This window comes from Bactrocera latifrons, unplaced genomic scaffold (genome assembly GCF_001853355.1).
Source record: "Bactrocera latifrons isolate USDA-ARS-PBARC rearing strain unplaced genomic scaffold, ASM185335v1 scaffold_68, whole genome shotgun sequence".
NCBI classification, from domain to species: Eukaryota; Metazoa; Arthropoda; class Insecta; order Diptera; family Tephritidae; genus Bactrocera; species Bactrocera latifrons.
This window is the reverse complement of record NW_017537356.1, coordinates 1,436,488-1,457,128: the sequence shown is the minus strand read 5'-3', so window position 1 is coordinate 1,457,128 and position 20,641 is coordinate 1,436,488. Positions and strand designations below refer to the sequence as shown.

At 29.8% G+C, this 20,641-nt stretch overlaps 1 protein-coding gene across 1 annotated transcript; it reads right to left on the bottom strand.

The window, feature by feature from the left end:
• Positions 1 to 1,379: 1,379 nt before the first annotated feature.
• On the bottom strand, positions 1,380 to 8,693 carry LOC108975632 (sodium channel protein para; the record flags this gene model as incomplete). Its single annotated transcript, XM_018944255.1, has 6 exons — positions 8,159 to 8,693; positions 7,378 to 7,465; positions 7,106 to 7,296; positions 4,902 to 4,934; positions 1,648 to 1,803; positions 1,380 to 1,585 (listed from the first exon to the last, which is right to left on the bottom strand). Coding segments are annotated over exons 3-6 (545 nt in total), but the record flags the coding sequence as incomplete, so codon positions are not given.
• Positions 8,694 to 20,641: the final 11,948 nt, after the last annotated feature.

The window sequence follows — 20,641 nt, the reverse complement described above, 5'->3', positions numbered from 1 at the left end:
CATGAAAGTCGACTGTTACAAAATTTTACATTTATGTATTTGTTATAGTAATTGCATGTGTTTTCTTACGCGGCCCAGCAAGTGATCGTTTTTAATATTTTTACTATTTACAGTTTAATTAAATAAAATAATAGCTTAGTAGGGCAACTTTTTGAGAAAGAACTTGAATAATAAAAAAAATAATATTTATGTATGTATGTATATATTTCCAAGTCATTTAAATTGCTCTAGTATATAATACGGTCTCCTACTATCTAAGTTTCCATTTATATAAGGAAAAGCTAACAAAGTTTACCAATCTGTTAGATGAGAACTATTTACACTTGTGATAAGGACGTTGTACAATAAATACACATTACCTAGTATTACATAAATTTTTTGAAATGATATGCAGTATTTCAAAAAGGAGTAAACATTATACATACGTGGTGTATAAAATATTATTACTTTTTAAGTTATTACAATTTTTCAATACTTGACATTTTATTCTAATTTAAATTATTAATAAATTAAAGCAAAATTGGTCTTTTATGCAAGCAAATGTATGTATATTTGTGTAAGTATACTTGAGAATGGACATGAATAAATACGTGGCTAATGGGTAAAAAAACCACTTAAATATATATATACATATATATATTGTATATAGCCAAAAGGCTGAATGTTACTGATAACGATAACTACTTAATAAGGCTAAATTTGTTTTGAATACTGTACTCATCATAATAATTATATAAACTTCTAAAACTCTTCAAAAATATATGACATAAAAACRATTTTTAAACTCTACTTGTGTATTTTTAATCATATTTTATCATACTATTATAAATATTTCGAGTTCTAATTTAATTATATCATTCTACTTTCACATTTACTTATGTGTGTTTATATAAATTTCTAAATTTATTCGAAATTATAATGAAAATTGTACGAAGAGAAATTTATATAATATAATAGGGTATATTTACATCACAAACATTAACGCGTACAATTTGCTACATTCACCATTTTATTCTAATAGATAATGATTAATAAGTACTATGCTAAATCAAATAAATGGCAAGTATAAATTAATTTGATTGTGGCTAAGATTAAATTTGAGTATCTATACATACATATAGTTATGTTCCAAATTTCCTTGTATATTACTCATGTATACAATAAATTCTTTAYAATATACATGAGCATAAGTGTAGTTTTGGTAAAGTTTAAATTAAAGAGTAGTAAACAAGTACTACTATCACAGAAATCCTATATCAATACATATTTGAGTGTATATGTTTACATAGAAAAAATATGTAAGCATTTATGCACTTACTCTCCTTTTTAGCCGAAAAGGTAACAWGGGGATATATAAATTACTGGAAGGTTATACTTACTCAGTGGATTCGACTGTTGGCGTTGTAGGCATGATCATCAGAATGCAGTTAACCAGAATAGTTGTAATWATAAATAACGAAAACAACGGATGCACTAAAATATAAATAGCTACGCGACGTATGGGATTGAACGGGTCCAGCAACCACATTGCTTTGGATGCAGAAAAGCGAAAAATATCTTTTCCCTTACTTACAACTACAAAGGTCTGCAAAAAGAAAGAAGGCATTAAATATTTCAGGACCAAACCTARTTACATAAATTACATACCAGTACATTGTTATAAAAAGGATCAATATCCTCGAGAGGAGTGGAGGCCARTTYCGGAGGGAAGCTGCCCTGCAATCGAACAGGTATTGGCACGCCCTGTTCAAGTGTAGGATCCGGTTGTGGACCTTCATCCTCATCCTCGTCATCATATCGGATCTGTGATTTTCGATTTCAATATTCCATTAGATGTAGTTGTAAGAATATTTGGTAGGACAGAAAATACGTTGAAAATGAGAGATTAGTAAAAAATTGCGAATGTGAGACTGATGGCAAACTCTGCTACTATATAAAGACATGAGTCTCAAAAATACAAAAGTGTATCATATCTGTCTCTTATACACATCTAGAATGTGAGACTGATGGCAAACTCTGCTACTATATAAAGACATGAGTCTCAAAAATACAAAAGTGTATCATATTTAATGAAAATTAGGTCAAAGTATGTAATTAAATATAAAACTATGTGGTRGGTTTTGTTAAGGCAGCATATTAATTTTGGTAGATTTAAGCAATTTTGATTCCTAATATTATTTTTTGTATTCGGTTTTGAACTTATTGTCTGTGATCTTTTTGTCCGAATCACGAATTTAGGTAATAAGAATAGTAAAATGCTATTAAATATCGAATAAAACAATAACTGAAACTCATTTATATTTAATAATACATAGCTGTTTCAATTGAGAAGCTAAAGCAAAAGAGTGGTGTAGATACGGCATAAACACAAATTTGCAAATGTAGCACATTTATATAATATACTTATACAATGACAATAAAAGCTACTGTCTGCTGTACATACATACACGTACAAAATAAATTATTGATAAGCGAATCTCAAATAATGTTTTTAAAACTACACACTTTTAAAAAAATACCGAGAAACAGTCCACTGTCAAGATTATAAAGGAAGGGCTAAAATTGGTGGAAACAAAAGTTTTGTAGCCCTATATATTTTCACATAAATTCTGAAAAAAATAATATAAAAAATACAAAACCGATATTAACGTTATTAACGTTATTAAGGGTATATAATCGGGTTTTGTGAACACACCAAATAACCAAAAATGTACATTACTTATCCCCTTCGCTTTAAAGTTAACACACTAGACGCAAATCAGTAGTTTTATATAAAACATRTCATTTAACTGACATAGAAGAGATAGGCGAAAATATTGTCGCTTAGAAGTGGCGATGTTAAGGAGGTGACACATATGTATTGTCCACTAAATATTGCTTAGATTAAGTTAGTGTGAGTGAAATATAACATTGTCTCCAAAAACAAGCGATGTTATAACCATTGGTTAATTTTTGATTTAAACAGACATGCGGTCATGAATAGTCGGACCTTATCCTTCCATTATACTATGTAATACTTAATCTAAATACATTTCCTTAACACTATACTATACAATTTTTATTGCTGGTATCCTTTGTAACATATGTATATAAATAAATCTCAAGTAATTCTTCTTATGACAAGATTGATAGGTGCGCTATTTCAGTGTTTAGTGTATTACACATGTTAAAGTTTTATTCTACATAAAACACATTTATAGGTAGTTTTACCCCAGCCACTGCTTATATAGAAAACTCCTATACTTCATTATTTATTTTCAAATAAGAATGTACTTATGTATGTATTTATATCAACAGCTAGTTTAGTTAAACAAAACTAAATCTTATATTTTGTATGATGGTTTTAGCACAAATAGTTAATTTTTAAGTATGAAAATATTTTATTGCAATGAAAAAATAATAATGTGGATAATAATAAGTGTGGAAAACTGCAATAGAAATTATGTTTACTACAAATAAAAACTATTATAGAAAACGTGATACTTGAAAGTTACCTGTTGCTCATAAACGTTATTATCTTAGGAATTTTTAAATTTGTACCTTTTTCGGAAAGAATGAAATTTGCGATGTTATAACACTTTATTTAATGCAACATTACCCAGCTGTATGAATGTGTATTGTACGCCGTTATACATTTATATAATACAAATACATTCATATGTATGTATGTATGCATTTTCAGCAAAAAGCGCTGGAAATTGTTGCACCCTAAATCTAAATCATCAGACATCTGCGTAGTATGGTCAAAAGAAAAGTACTTCCTAATATCAAGGTAGAACAACCTGAGGTTTACTAATTAATTTTCATGTAACATATTAAACTACTCCTGCGAATTGGATGGTATTTACTCTTACTCACATATGTATATATGTAAATCTATATTCTTCTTATGCAAGTATAGGTTGTTAGGTGAACACGTATTTGCTCAAATTGTACTACTTACATATTTTTGTTGTGATTCGAGTGTCAGTATAAATGTAAATACGCACATATGCATAAAAATGTCATGACGTGAAATGAAAATGATATACCGTCATTTTGTAAAATATAAGAGGCTTAGTTTGTAAATTCCCAAATTAAGCGATTAAACATATGATTCACTGGCGTACCCAAAAAAGCGATGAGCATCGCGTTCAACACTCAGCGTTACCGCCAACCTTATTTAGGTATGGGCAGCTGCCGCTTTTATTTAGGAACGACAGTCACTTATTTGTAGATACGTATACATCTTAAACAAATAATATAGGCTTTGATTTAACATTCCTAGTATCTTAACAAAATATATATAATTCGGCAGATTATTACTACGGATGATTGATTAAAATAGACACTTTTATACACGTAAAATTTTGCTAACATTTTTGAAATGATAAATTTAAGTATAGTTACAACTATTCGACATAACATATAGAAAAGAAAAAATGATCATGACGCATGCATTCGTTAGTATATATGTGTGTATATAAACTTAAGTTTTCAGTTCAAGAAAGTGTATTCCTTGAGAAGAATGAAGAGTTAACTACTTGAATAAATGAAACATTTAAAAAATTAGTATGTACATAGACCAAATAAGTAATTGTCCGTAGTTGTCATATGTACAATTGCATAGATTTATGGACTGAATACAAAATGGATTGAAGTGTGCATGGTTAGGACTTATTGATTCGAATTTATTTAAAAAAACTCGGACCTAAGAGTAAGTTAAAATAACTATCAGATTAAAACCCTAACTGTATTGTTTGGACTTTTATATATATACAGTTATACCTAAATCGGCAATAAAAAGTAAAAGCTTATTTGAGTAGGAATTAGAAGTGCATACATGTTTGTAGGAATAAAATAAAGTAGGCAAACAGCTGCTTGAATAAAACAATTGATTTACTATTTCTGAAAACTCTTACTTCTTTTTGTTTTTTCTTGCGACCATATTGCGGCTGAATGAAGATTTTATCGAATAATTTTAATGAAATTTGAAATGTAACGGTATGAATTTAGTATTGAGATTTTGTTTAAACGATAACCGATGAATGATAAGCGGTACGATGATGATTTATTCAGGAGTGATATTGTATTATTTGGTACAACATCATAAACATTAATTAAAATTTCAATTAAAGGTAATATGAAACCCCGAAAAAGAGAAAATAGAAAAAGGGAAAGTTGTTTTGTTTGGTTATAATATTAGGAAGAAAAAGATAGAGAAAAAGAGAGAAATAAGAATCAAAATTATGTATAACTTTCGCCAGCAACCTTTAAAATTAATGTTTTTTAAACTTATTAAGAATTCTTAATATACATGTCACTTTGCTCGTAAATTAATAATTTATGACGAAGTGACTGACACCATATTTCTAATATGGGTTATTATTTTATCGCCACAATTATTGACTATATAAATACATATGGAGTTTAAAATTTTGTTTGTAGCTTAATTTGCTAAAATATATTCTTCACTATAAAATATATTTAAAATGTAACCCATTAACTTAAATAAAAAAGTATGTGAAACAAAATAATATTTAAAACCAATAACTGAAACATGTATAATATGTATATATGTATGTATATATAGTACATCGGCAAATAGTTAAATTCATATTACATTATATAAAATAATAGAATTTTATAGTAAAAATAACGTTTACATTGGATTCCAACACAAATTATGAGTTTAAGTAAAATAATATGTATAGCGAATATATGTAATGTATAATCATATATTGTACACAGTTATGTTAGTAAAGAAATTTCCATCGAATTTTGTAATTTTTAGCATTAATAGATACTTGCTATACAAATATGATGGGGCATGTGAAGAGACTAAGATGCTTAATTTATTTGTAGAAAAATTAACACCCTAAATTATTAAGATATGACACAGAGGTTGATGTTTTCAAAACAGTAAATTACGTTATCTACATATACGAGTATAATATTAGGATTATTACGTATTTTCAAACAAAAATATTTTATAGAACACGCAAATAACTATTTTATAATACAGTTACAAGTAGAAGCTCTTTCCATTAGTTCAAAACAGTTTTAAATTCAATGCAAGCATTTGAAATTTACGACAATTCAAAAAGTGCGAGGTTTTTAAATAATAAAATAGAAAATGAAGGACATTTAATAAACCAAATTTCTATCGCTGCCGTTCTATTATGTGATACTGATATACGAGAGACTTCAAAATGTGGTTTTCACATAATGGTATGCATATGTATGTATATGTTTATATACATTTTTATTACATAGATAAAAAGTTCTTAGTATCCCCTCAATTGTTATATGTATTTATGCATGTATACAGCGAAATTCACATAACGGACCGTCTTTATAACCGGACACGTGTGTTGTGTACAATTTCTAGTACCTGTGTTTAACATCGAGCAAAAATGTTGCGACGTTGTGAGTCCGGTTATGGTGAATTTAACTTTATATAATTTTTTAATGAAATCCTTTATTTGAGGAATAGGTTTAACAAATCAATTTGAAATATTTTAGTTAATTTGGACACATTGCGATTATTAAGAGAAAAATCGCATAGACTATACCAGTTTATGTTCTAGGTACTGTAACTGTGCAGTAAAATTGTAAAAAGAAGTAAACCGTTATAAATTGTTATGGTGAATTTAACTGTATATAATTTTTTAATGAAATCTTTTATTTGAGGAATAGGTTTAACAAATCAATTTGAAATATTTTAGTTACTTTGGACACATTGCGATTATTAAGAGAAAAATCGCATACACTATACCAGTTAACGTTCTAGGTACTGTAACTGTACAGTACAATTGTAAAAAGAAGTAAACCGTTATAAATTGTTATAATCGGCAATGAAGTACTAATGGTTACACATTATCATTTGGAGAAGTCTGATTATTACCGAAACCATTTTGAATAACGATGAATAACCATGTATACTATGTATTACTTATTTGTAAAGAGTATATAATAACTTTAAAAATGTAAATAATACTTTGATATAAAAGGTGTATGTTCAAATATACGTAAGATGTTGATTTAATAATAAGCAAAACATTAGGTTTAAACATATTGAAAAGTTAGCTAATTTTATAACACAAAGTCGAATTAAAGTATTTACCACCTCGCCCTCGGCTCTTTTTCTTTCAAACTCCTTTTGTTTTTCATATTCAGCGGCTATGCGTTTTTCAATTTGAATCAACGATTCGCGGGTGAAGGGACGGAACAAGCTACGTTCTTCCTCAGATATCGAGTCGGAATCTTCTGTCATTGTCTATACGGCCAGCAGTGAGAGCCTCAGATTTCCAAGGCCTGTCAAAGTTATTTTTTTCGAGTAATTACACAATAACAGTAAATGAATATATTAAAAATGAATGGATTAAAAATTCTTACATGAGGCACATGGATGTCGCGGGTTAGCTTTGGATTACAGCTATATCCGAGGCGCCATTTTCGATAAGCGCCCTCCGCTTTTATAAATCTGCAATAAAAAATTTTAGTTCCTTTAAGGAAATTCGAAATTTACAGATAAGTTGTCAAATACATATGTATGTTGACGACAAGGAAATGCATAGGTATCAAAGAAGATCGAACTATTTATTTGCATATGGGAAATATTATGTAGTAAACTACTAAAGATATTGAATATTCAGAATTATCTGCGTCAAAGAGCCTCTAAAGTATTATATATTTTGTTACTATATAAAAAAAACAATACTACTTAAAATCAAAATTGCGCCAAGAGCATTGCGAACTTGCATAAGTACTTGTTATCCTTTTTGTTTTTATCAAATCATCATATATTTATTTGTACGTAGTCAATGACATTTGGAAACTTAACGAAACTCATTCGGAACCATTCTCTCTGAATTCTCATTTACAAATGCCTGTTATGCGAAGTAGAAGAGAGAGAGAGAGAGAGAGAGAGAGAGAGAGAGAGGGAAAGAATTGGATGTTATGTTCCAATTTACATTGATGCATGTATTTGTTTGTATGTATGTATGTTTCAATAGCTGTAAACAAATTACTACGATCTTAGTTATCTGCTTTGCAATCAATGGTAAAAACGTTGAAAATGAGCTCGACCTCTTAAAATCTACGGCATTTTACCAATACATACTTTTGTTTGAAAATTAATTAATGAAATATTGTTAATATGGTAAGTCACACATACCTTTGATCCCAGCAAAATTAATTGCTTTTGATTACAATGATCCTTGCTGTGGTTATAAGTTGCTAATAACCTATGTATTTAAGGTTGACCTGAGATTGTTCAGGAGCGCGGGAGAGAGTATTAAGTCCTTTTGTAAATGTTGTGAACTATTTTAGAACTAAATGGCTCCGTATTTTTTACAGCAGCTCACACTTGGCATCACACATAAGTAAATTGTCGAAATAAATTATTGGTTTCATTTTTATTTATTTTCTACTGGTTTTTAAGTGCGTTGATTTACAGACATAAATTGTAACAACGTAAGGATGGTAGAAGTAATATTATGATTAAATTATGAGGAATGGTATCAAGAAGCAAGACCAAGCGTCTGTTAATTTTTATTTTTATAATTCGATATATTATAATTGTTGCTGCTGTTGCTACTGTTGTTACGAACGTTAACTCTTTTTGACATGAAATATATCTCTTTAAATCACTTTCAAAGAATATTCATCAACATCACTTATTACTTTTCGTTAAATATATGTTTCTTAATAGATTCACGCTATTCATTTTTATTAGAACATTTCATTTTTATTCTTGTTATTTTACTTATGAATATACATATATACACAAATATACGCATATATACATACACATATATTATATGTATATACAACTTGTTTTGCATTTTCACATTATAAATATTGAGATTTATATCCCTTATAAGGAGAGATATGCGCTTTTTGAGGACTTTTTAAATTTCTTACTTTGTTTTTGAATATAAGCTGATATTAATACATACATATATTACGCAGGTATATAGCAAAAATAAATATCGTAATCACTTTTATCATCTACGGAAGCAGGATCTCCTACGCACACCAAAGTATTGTATTATATTATATATATTTTATTAGTATGCAAATATGTACGCATATTAATTTAGTTTATTTACACTGTGTCACTTAAAATCTTAGCATCACACTAACCAAATTAGGAAATAATATTCAACGGCAATTCTGTTTTCGATTTTGTTTTTTCCTTTACAATACACAAAAAATACCTATTTGGTCTACCATTTAAAAAAAAAGTTAAAAAAGTTTCAATAAAATTTAAAACATAATTTTCATCTTAAAATACTTTTTCACATTTAGAGGGGCTAAGAAACTGTTATTTAAACATATCATTCTCGTTATAAACTTGAAGAAATCAATAACAAAATATAACTGTTGTTTTGGGATACATCGATTGGGATTACAACTTTTAATCCATTTGAATTTATAAAGCACCTTTATTACATAATCTGAAATATCTATATGTAGGTTAATTGTATGAGTGTGAACACGTACATAAAATACCGCAATAAGTATTCAAAATGTATGTACATAAACATACATATGTACTTATGTGAATTAAAACTACAAGGACATTAAAAAGACGAAATTCTGAGTAAACTCAAAGAAAGTGCTAATAAAGTACGATATTTAATATTTATATATGTATACATTTGTATATATGTATGTATGTACATATGCATAGATTGCTTCGTCATCTAGTGCCGAAGGGTTTACATTGATAATCACGAAAATAGAATTATTCAATGAAAATCCCTAATATCGATTTTTATACATAAGTCACGCATACGCCCAGTAATAGAGGCAACGTGTTGTAGAATGAAATAATCCGGAAAATATTAGAAGAAACTATTGATTTCGGTTCAACCTAGAAATTTATATATTATTTATAGGATTACTGTTTAAACTTATATTTCTGGAAATTAGAATTCACGTCACTAACAATTATATCACTTTATATGTTTTATTAGCCATTCGTTTTTGCTCAATATAAAACACGTAGTATTATTTTATGCGAATTTTTAGTTAACAACTAAATTTACGACTTTATTTAATATTGCAAAGATTACATTAACTGGGTAAAACTTATTGCGGCAACTTCGAAACAACCATCCGCCTCAGCGGTAGCAACAGCAGTGCCATCGGCAACAGAAACGACAGAAAGACAACAGATATGACACCATTTGTAGGACGAGAAAAAACAGCAACAGCATAGTATGACGAAGTAATGAATCAGCAAAAGCCTGAACACTGTATTCTTCTAGCGATGAAAGAAAAAAATTTAGTAGCACTTTTTTCTAATTTCTGTCACTTTTTTTATTAACTCTACCTGGTTCCACTTTAGCAAAAAAAAAGTATTTACGTTATAAATGTCGTGAAACGCAATATTTTTCAACTTGTACGAAAGTAACCCACAATTAAGTGTAATTTTCGTTTTACACTCAAAAAACTTCGTCGTACTGGCTAATAAAAATATATAATAATTTGAATAAACGTTTCACTCTTGGCGATGTATTCGGTCTTCTGATATAGGTGCTTCGTGAAAACTCATACTTATATTCACTCATATATGTATGTAGATGATATGTGTATATATACGTATTCAATAGGGGGCATGGACATATATATATTGTACATCTAAAGTATTGCTATTCTGGGTGGCGTTTAATGCCATATCCGTGTGCTTTGCTCGCCTTTTACTCGTGCGGCTATGGAACTGGTGTTGCTTTTCCTTCGTTTAAGCTTCTGCCTTCCTTTTCACACTCCACCTATACTCATACCATTTTACCAGATACACAACCCCGGATAGAAAAATCGAAGGCGTTTTTTTCTATCATTTCTTTAAATTGTATAATTTTATACTATTTTCAAGTTATCTTTGATATCAAGAACATTTCTATGAATATACATATACACTATATTATTTAACAATTTCCTTTTTTCAAATTCACAATATTAAACACTAAAAAAAACTGATGCTTAGTGTTAACATATTGCGCTTTCATAAAAACCAACCGATTTTCAAGAAAATATTATAAATAAACCGTTTAAATTACATTTTAGCTAGCTTGAAAAAATCCTTATAGTATATTTTCTATGTATTGACTTAGGGAAGTGAACAGTTAGTAAGTATTGCAAGCGTTGCCTTTTACCCGAAAATCCGTTCGCCTCTATGGTTCGTTGAAACTGTCGTCTTGTGTTTGAAATGAATACCTTGGAAGTCTATGCTTCGTTAAGTTTGTTGCAAAAACAAAAAAAAATGTTTGTAAGTTCGTGTGATTATTTAACGAAAAGATATATTGGCGCCTGGGATATATACACATACATAAGTTGCATGTCGCACGCAATACCTCACACACCATGTGCCACGGTCTTTTCGCTTTACAACAAACTACAAACACATCATAAAGTCTGCCTTTGGCGGCCACTCAATGACCCCACCCGTTTGCCAGCACCAACCCGTTTACGGTCACAATACTCGGTCATTAGGACACCCGAGCGGATACGAATTGCTTCGTTTTATGCTCCTCCAACATTTATCGAACTATCGGTAATTTTTCGTCAACTTTTGACAGATAATTGTAGCAACGTCAGGCAACGAAGACAACACATACTTATAACTAACTCACTTTTAAAAGAAAAATCAGAGGATATTGAAAACAACACAGAATGGGTAATAATAGAATAGAAGGCAGAGAGGTAGAGTAGGGTTGAAAATTAATCCTGTTCAAATTCCCATTCATAAACGGTATAAGAGTCCTTAATACGATGCGAAAGGAAAAAAAAAATACTTCATCCTACACAACATATGTAAATAGTATTAAAAATGGAACTTTTCAATATAGAACAAGTAAGACTAATTAAATATGTACATACATATGTTTTCCTATACACACTTAACTTACTCAAATTGACCTTTCCGCAAAAATGTTATTTCCATTTAAAATTTATAACGTATACGTTAGAATGACGTTTGTATACATACATATGCACGAATGGGTTGCATAAATCCTGCAGCCCATGATAAATGCATTTTATATTGGTGTTATAAAAATTAATATAGACAAAGAAGAATAGGCGAATATTTGCATTTGGAAAATAAAGCAATTGTTCACCTTTGGATCACACATTTTTTTTCTATAGTACCATACACCAATTTAGTGGACGTCATTACCTCGCCGCTGCAATACTGCCTTCTCCTCACGCGACTTCAATCATTCAATATAATTTTATTTCTTTGACATTATATTTTTTGTTATATACGTTTAAGGTTACGATGGTAACTATTTGTGCGAACACAAAATAAGCTCCCCAACAACTGCTACTAGAGCAAAGGAATGCACCAACCGCTAAATTACAAATTGCACCAGCGATTCAAATGAAATATGGATAGTTTAAGTGTATTCGTCCTCGATACGATAAGTTTAGTATATACATACACATGTTTAAACTTGTATAAATTAAAAGAAATTATGCTAGTGCCTAGGGTAAGGTAAGTGGCTTCAATGCATTAAATATTATGACGAGTTAATAGTGACGATTTACATGTAGATATGTATGCCCAAGCTTGGCTATATTTCTACACTTTTTGTAATATTTTATGTCTGAGGATTTTATGCCGAATATCGTTACATGCATACAAATACACGTGAATTTAAATATTTCAGTTTTATTTACATATGTATGTATGTTTGCAGTTTGTTTTGATGACATCATACAATGAGCACGGTGCCGTAAATTCTTCCTTACTATTATTTCGTTTAGAGTTCTGATACATAAATGTATGTAAATGACAGAAGACAAATTGTTAATGCGCATGTGCATTACTTCAATAGAAATTTTAGTAACATTGCTAGAGAAAAATTAACATAGCTTTTAGCCTTAATGTACTTAATCATGGTCACGGAATGCAGTCAGCTGTTATTTTCACGGTTCACTGTTTAGTGAGAATTGTTTTCAACTTTCTATTTCAATAACAGCTGCGCTCAATGTTGCTAAGGCTGTCTTTTTGACGTATACATTATAATACACCGAATTTCCATTTGGGGAGGAATTTTGGAGAATTAAAATCGGACTATTACACACATACTTGTAATATACATATATATTAACTTGTTTTATTGAATAAATTTGTGTTTCAGAAACTTATTTTTGTTAATATAAATTATACATATGTATTTTATTATGGATATTCAATATATCACTGCAAACGCAAAAACACTTACTGTAATCTCAAAATTAATTCGAAGTTATTTCATTTCCTGCCGTTTTCAGAATACTTCTTAAATGTTTGAAGTAACCAAATTTGTTTACGTTCACAATGTCAATGGTGTGTTATTAGTAAGTGGGTGGGTAGTCACGGAGGCATGTTTATTTAACTGTAATTTTACTTTAAAATTGCTGCGAATGGAATATAATTAATTTTATGAATTTTGTTATTTAAAAGTTCCACCAATAGATGTCTCCTAATATAAAGTAACAAAATTAAATATAATAGGTTCTAATCTCAGGGAATGCTAAAAAATAGAAAAGGCGCAAATGCTGTACCAGATTTATTTTAACGTGTCAATTTAAAAGTTATGGAAGTTTAACCGTATTTAGAAAATATGGCAAACGTTTTCTGCAATATTATTGATTAATGATGGTGCATCTGCGCTTTTTTATCGATTGCACGAATGTTTAATTTTTTATAAATGATATATTGTATGTACATACATATATACTACATGCTGTTGTGGTTCCTTATTGCAACATCAAATATTTTGCCTATTTAAGTATATTTTTAGCCCCTTTCCCCGTTTACCTCATTGCATGGTGTATTTTTTCGAAATTGTATTTGAAAATGAGAACGTTTTAATATTTGCGTCTTCTCTATTCAGTGGTGAAAATTCTTTAACATTTTATGTTATTTATGCTTAGTTATTTAAAGTTTCACTAATAGATGTCGCTTCACATTAATATCGAAATAGCAAAATTCAAAATAATAGCAATGGTTGCAACTGAGTACAATTTACTTTCTTAAGCTTTTATCAGTGTATGCTAATGAATAAATAATTTTTCTGATTTTAGCATACGCGACCGTATCCAATTCTTGTGTGTAAATGGTATTTACAAGTATCGTAAATCGTAAATCTTAAATATTCACTATATCTTGTATTTCTGTTTGCATGTTCAATCAATTTTGGAGATTATCCTTTCTGTGTACTTTTGCACCACTCTTTAACATGGATGCATAGATAATTGATATGACATCCCCCCACAAAAATACCGGAATCAAATGACAGAACTTAAGTCGCCAATTAATAACCATGCATATGTAGAAATGTTCGATAAGTAGGAATTACGTATACGCCATGGTCTAAACCATTCATGGATTGACAATAAATACATAAGTAAGTAAGTTCAAATCACTAACACAACCGAGTCGGCGCGTCATGATATTTAGTATTGTACTATGCCACAATTTAAAAACTTAATAAATAGGCAAACGGCGATATACGTATTTTACAACAGTGAGGAAGGAATCTTGTACAGTGCATTTTTATGTAATATTTTTAAACAAATATGTGAATATATGTGAATAAAAACAAGTTAAACATACATATTATAAATTTACGTTTTTGATGTGTACATATTTGTATGTATAAAATTAGTAATCAGTAAGCTTTTGGCCATATATACATCTATATATACTTGTATATATTCGTAAAAACATATGTACAAATGCTTGTTTAAAAATGTAAAGAAAAAATATATAGCAAAATCAATATATTAATCATCGGTGATTATAAAGCGGCGCTTGCGCATCGCGAATAATTTAAATGCTGAATCTCCACACATTAGTAATTTATAGAAGCTTATAGGGGTACCAATTTTGTTATTGCTATTTATATATGTAACTATGTGTTTAGTTACATTGCTAATGGTGCTAAAACTAACTACGATTTCTAAGTAAGAGAAAAGCTGTAAGCCGTGAATAGCACTGGGTGAGCAATAATGTGTTCACAGCTAGCAGCCCGTATAGTGTGGGCGTTGAAAATAATTGAAATATTAATTATAATTTTTTTATTCTTTCTATATGCGAACAATTTTTTACGACTGCGCTGCAACAAACACAGCAAGTAGCAGCTTAAGAGTGACTCTGGGCACCAAATGCTTAATCATCGGCTATTTTTGAGTATTTGCTTAGCTCCCATTACTTTTCTTCTCTTTATGAAAATGGAACGTTTATGAGTTGATGGAATGGAACGTATTATGAGTAGTAAATTGTTTTTTATTTTTAAAGTTGTGAAGTAGATTAAGGTGCGTGCACACAAACATTTTATACTCTTGCAGTTGGTATCTCTAAAAGTTATAGAAACTAATATTGGTCAGAAAAATTTATAATAAAAAGTGAAGAATGAAAAATAAACTTGCGATATTATAGATATCAAGTATCGATTAAAATTGTACTTGGTGTGTTATTAACTGATACTAATATCATCTAATTTCGCAGATACCAATACATATGTCTATCATATTATTGATTTGAGAAGTTATACTTGTATAACAATATCACTGATTTTTACTACTGAATCACATAATCCTAACTGAAACAATAGCTATGTATACGATATAGACCTAAACAAAAGGGCAATATTTAAAGTATTATGTATAATTTTTTAGACATTAAATCAAAGTATTCTTGAATAAAATATTTTCACATAACAAAAGGTCAACTACAAGTAGAAGCCCAAAAAACTAGCAGCAAAAGATACCCATTGCTCAAGTTTGTTACCGATTCACAAGTAAATCTACTGTATTGGCATACCGACTAAACTTAGCGTTTGTGAATTTTCTGAGAGAGTTATTTTTTAATAATATAATATACATATTGCACAAGTATATAATATAAATTTTACACAACAACCGAATAATATTATATATTGTATGAACAACAAAACAGAAGTACAACCTATGTTTTGTTGTGTAGAATATATTTTTAATATATCAATTTAAATGCATTACTAAATCATTAAATGATCTTCTGTTATTAAACATATACTCATATATATTACACAGAAGAAAGGAATGTATGTATGTGTTAAACTTGCATCCTTAGTCCTTAAAGACTTTCGCAGAGTTTTTTCATCAATATAAGAAAAGTTAGGTTAGTTGATATGAATGCACATAAATGGAAATTGAGTAAATTGTTTGTCAATAGAAACTACTTGATTTATTACGAACGATTGAAATATACCTATTTGAGTAATAAATAACTCAAGAACTGTATTATTTCATCTACGCGGTACGAACTTTTTTCAATTATTTTTTGGGAACTCAAATAAATTATAGTATATACATAAATGGGATCTTAGCGATAAGGATAATTATCAATCGCAATAATTATAGCCTATATATACATACATACAGGTATGTAGTTAAAATATTATGATATTTATTTTTAAACATTTGCTAAACCAAAAGAAATTTTTATTTTATGTAGATAAATTCTGTAATATAATACGATGTATTGACATTTCTTAAAAGCTTATGTGGTATCACATAAAGAGCGATGCTATCGATAAAAATATCAATAATAGACACAATGTGTAATTGGTCAGCCATTTTAATAAAAAATAATTTGTATATTATACCATAAGCAGAGTAAATTAAGTTTGCCACGATGTTTGTAGCAACTAACTAGACTGCCTGGCTGAATGTTTGTCCGTCTGTATATATGCGAACTAATCCCACAATTTTTGAGATATCATTCTAAAATTTTTCAATTTCTCCCCAAATAGCTGCACTTTGTTTGAACTGCGATATCAGACCACTATAGCAGCTATACAAACTGAACGCTCGGTATCGAGTGCTTCTATGCAAATATTTTTCACTTGAGAATATAATGAATGGAATCTCCGAAGAAATGTTCACATCCATCTATTAAGTATTTAGCACTCATATAAACTGACCGATCAAAGTTCTTATAGGGGAAAATGAGTATTACTAAATTTTTCTCATTTTCAGATCTTTCTTATAGTGCCAAGGACACGAAGATACAGATTGCTAAGGTATGTCAAAGTTGTCCGTTGAACTAGCAAGCAGATATCGCATAAGGAATTATAATCGTAATTATGAATCTTTGTTTACCAATATCACACTCTCGGTAACACTTAACGGGAATATTAAATGTGAAAAAATAAAGTGCTCCCATAATTTATTCTTTTTATTTATTCTTTATAAAACGCGCAGCACCAGTATTTGAATGATCAATGATCAATGAAATTAAACAATCTCGGCTCATTTATTTTTATTGATTATGTGTTTTGTTGATTATATAATTTTTTGTCTATACATTGAATAACAAAATAAGCTTACATACCCTTTTTTAAAAGGTTGACTGAATCTGGTTATGTCTGCGTAAGTTATAGCGACGCCAGCCTTGAAAGGCGATTAAAATATGATACATACTGTATTCCAGTTGTATTTTTATTCGTTTCAGTTTTGAACATTATTTAATGAGCACAAATAGCTCAATTTATACAAAAAAATTATGTTTTAGAAAAAAATAGATTTAAGAATTGTATGGTTATTTGCTCATATTCATAAAAAGGAAACAAGCATGAAAAAATGTATTTACGAGAGTTTAATTTTTATTTTATATTACTTCAATTGTAAGTCATTAAAGTAATTTATTGTGTTTTATTATCCAAAAGTTGACAACTTGTTCAGGAATTTGTTTATTATTACTATATCGACTATATTTGAATCTATAGAATATATAAGATTGGAGAAAATCTTGACTCGTAAGATAGTGTCAAAATTACTGGGTGACCAAAGATTTATTTTATATTTATGGTATTATATTAAAACCTTTCGTCGAGCGAATATAATCTTCTTATATAATCCATTATATTTTCCTGTCTGAAATCCAAATGTTAGAAGAACTTTGAATAGATTCGTATTATATAAGGAATTTGTAATGTGTGTGTTTATTACACTAAGGGTTTTACTCCAAAATCCATCTTGAAATTTTCGTCTGATTTTTGAACCGGTGCGAGTTTGGTATGTTTCTGACTGTAATCTAGTAGTTGCCATCTACATACATATGTACATACATAAACTCGAAAAAAGACGCATGTACGGAGAAAATACTGTTGGCTAACTAGTTCAATCTGTGTTCGAAATTCGTTACAAAATTTTTATAACTTGTTGATTTAACTGCAGGGAATTTACATTGAAGAAGCGCACATGCACATGAAAATCATTCGTAGAGTGAGTTTTATATTACAAGTTACATTATATTTACATATACGTACGTATATATGCATATAAGAGCGTATACATGACCCTTGGTTAGAAGGATAATAGACGTACATGATTAAACGAACACTGACAATAAAAGACAACAAAAACAGTTCAGGGATTACTTTATCTAATGCAAAAACTGGCGCCAGCATTCTTTGACCTAGTAAGGCCAATCTGAATTTCCTGTAATATACATACATACTATATGTGCATATTTATATGTATGCATAAATCCTTCCAAACATCAACTGAACCAATGGAGTTTTTATTGTTAAAGTGAAAAAGATTAGCTTATCATTACGATTGAGAAAGAGAAAGTATTGTTTAATGAGTTGTTTATAAATAATATCACGCCTGAACGAAGAAATATTTTTTGAAAGTGTTAAATTGTATGAGCATATTTTATAACATCCTTCAATAACCACATTTTCCAAATTTTGTTCACCAATTATATTTTAAAACAGGTTTTTTCCTGTGTATACGCACCGGGTTGTTTATTAACAAAAAAAATGTTCCCCTTTGTTTCCGGATTCTAATAAACTCCCATTGGGTAAGTATTATATTTTTATGTTATTGAAAAGGTGTGGAAATTCAAAAATATTCATGGGTATATTTGAGGGTCAACATGTACGGCATGTTGACATTTTTATAATTAGCAGGTTTGTAATATATTATGTGTAGGATTACCAAATACCAATGAAACGTTAATTCTTCAGCTTCTAAATATTAATGCTTATACATACATATATACATATCTGTACATATGTGCAAATTAAAAGTATACAAATTGTGTGTTTACATATTCTTGAGTTCTCCAGGTTTTTTATTCTTAATTTTTTTTATTAGCCGGTTCCACTTCATAATTCGTGGCGATGTTTTCTATCAAACGCTTGGTTTTATCAAAGGCTCATAATTTGTTTTTTCTCGGAGTAAGGTGTATTTATCAAAAATTCAAATATAACCACAAAATAGGAAGAAGGGTCACGCAAAGCAAATCTACGACACCCACTATGGACCGGGATAGTAGAACTTAGATTTTAACTATAAGTATATTGGATAATGCTACCAGGCAACCAGGTCACCTCACTGCAAAGCACCTCATTCAAATGGAGCGAATATAAGCTAAATGTGATACACAGCAGATAGGATTGATATGGCAATAAATATATGGATATTGTGATGCTACATAATTCAATGATATTTTAAAGCAGGAATAAATATGTACATACATACATACATCAATCTAGCAGTGAGTTAAGTAAAATGTAGAAAGAGGAGAATTCATTTTTTATGACATACATACATGTATACACATTTGTACATATACATATGTATATTTGTTTATAAAATAACACACATACCGAAACACCGATAAGTACATAAATTAATAAACAAAACTGAACTAACATTGACAAAAAAAACAGCCAGGGTAGTTATGTATTGCAAATTTCTCTGTGCTTTTAATACTTTGTCTTTATTGTTTCTATAGTGAATTTATTGTTGTTTTTAGAACACTCGTGGGCTCGTCAATCTTCTTCGGTAAGTTAGACACAACTCTCTTTAATCCCCTCAGTTATCATACCACATGTTTCTGAGGCAAGCAATTGCTTTTGCAATTTTGTGTTCTCCGTTTCATAGCAATCTTATTGTTCATATCCCCTATGAAATGTCGCTTTTATGTTTTATTTTATTTTTTCACTTTTTGCTTTGACTGTGGTATACACCGAACAGCTTCGGCTGCACGTTCGATTTTATGGTTGAAAACAGTAGTGAGTCGTGGCCAACCACACATATCGGTGACGAGATCGTTGGCGAATCAGAGGTACGCAATGATGAGAGAATTTACTAAAAATAGAATTTTCACATTCACAAAAGCTTAGGCATGCGATTTGTTAGTTGTTTTATATTTACTAGACTGCCTGTAACCCGCATACCGTTGGTAAACCTATCGACCACTTGTCTCAGTTCGCGGCAAAATGCTGTTCAGCAACATATCGATAGGTAAATACAAGTTTGGGCAGGGGGAGAGAGGTATGAGTACTTGAATGAGGTAGAGCAGTGGATTGTGTGTTAGTCGTAGCAAAAATGCTGAAGTAGAGAAGAGTAGGGGAGACATCGGTGAGAATTACGATTGGCAGCGGGGTAGGCATCAAATAAACGATCAGCAAATTGACACACATACGATTCTTTTGGATTATTTGTTGGGTCGTATTTTCTTTATAATCCAAGCCCCCCCCCCCCCCCCCTTGCCGACTTTGTCCTATTACTCATGAATGCATACGTACATACATACATATATACGTACGGATTTCGAATTGATTTCGTGGCTGACCATTAGAATGGCACATCTAACAGT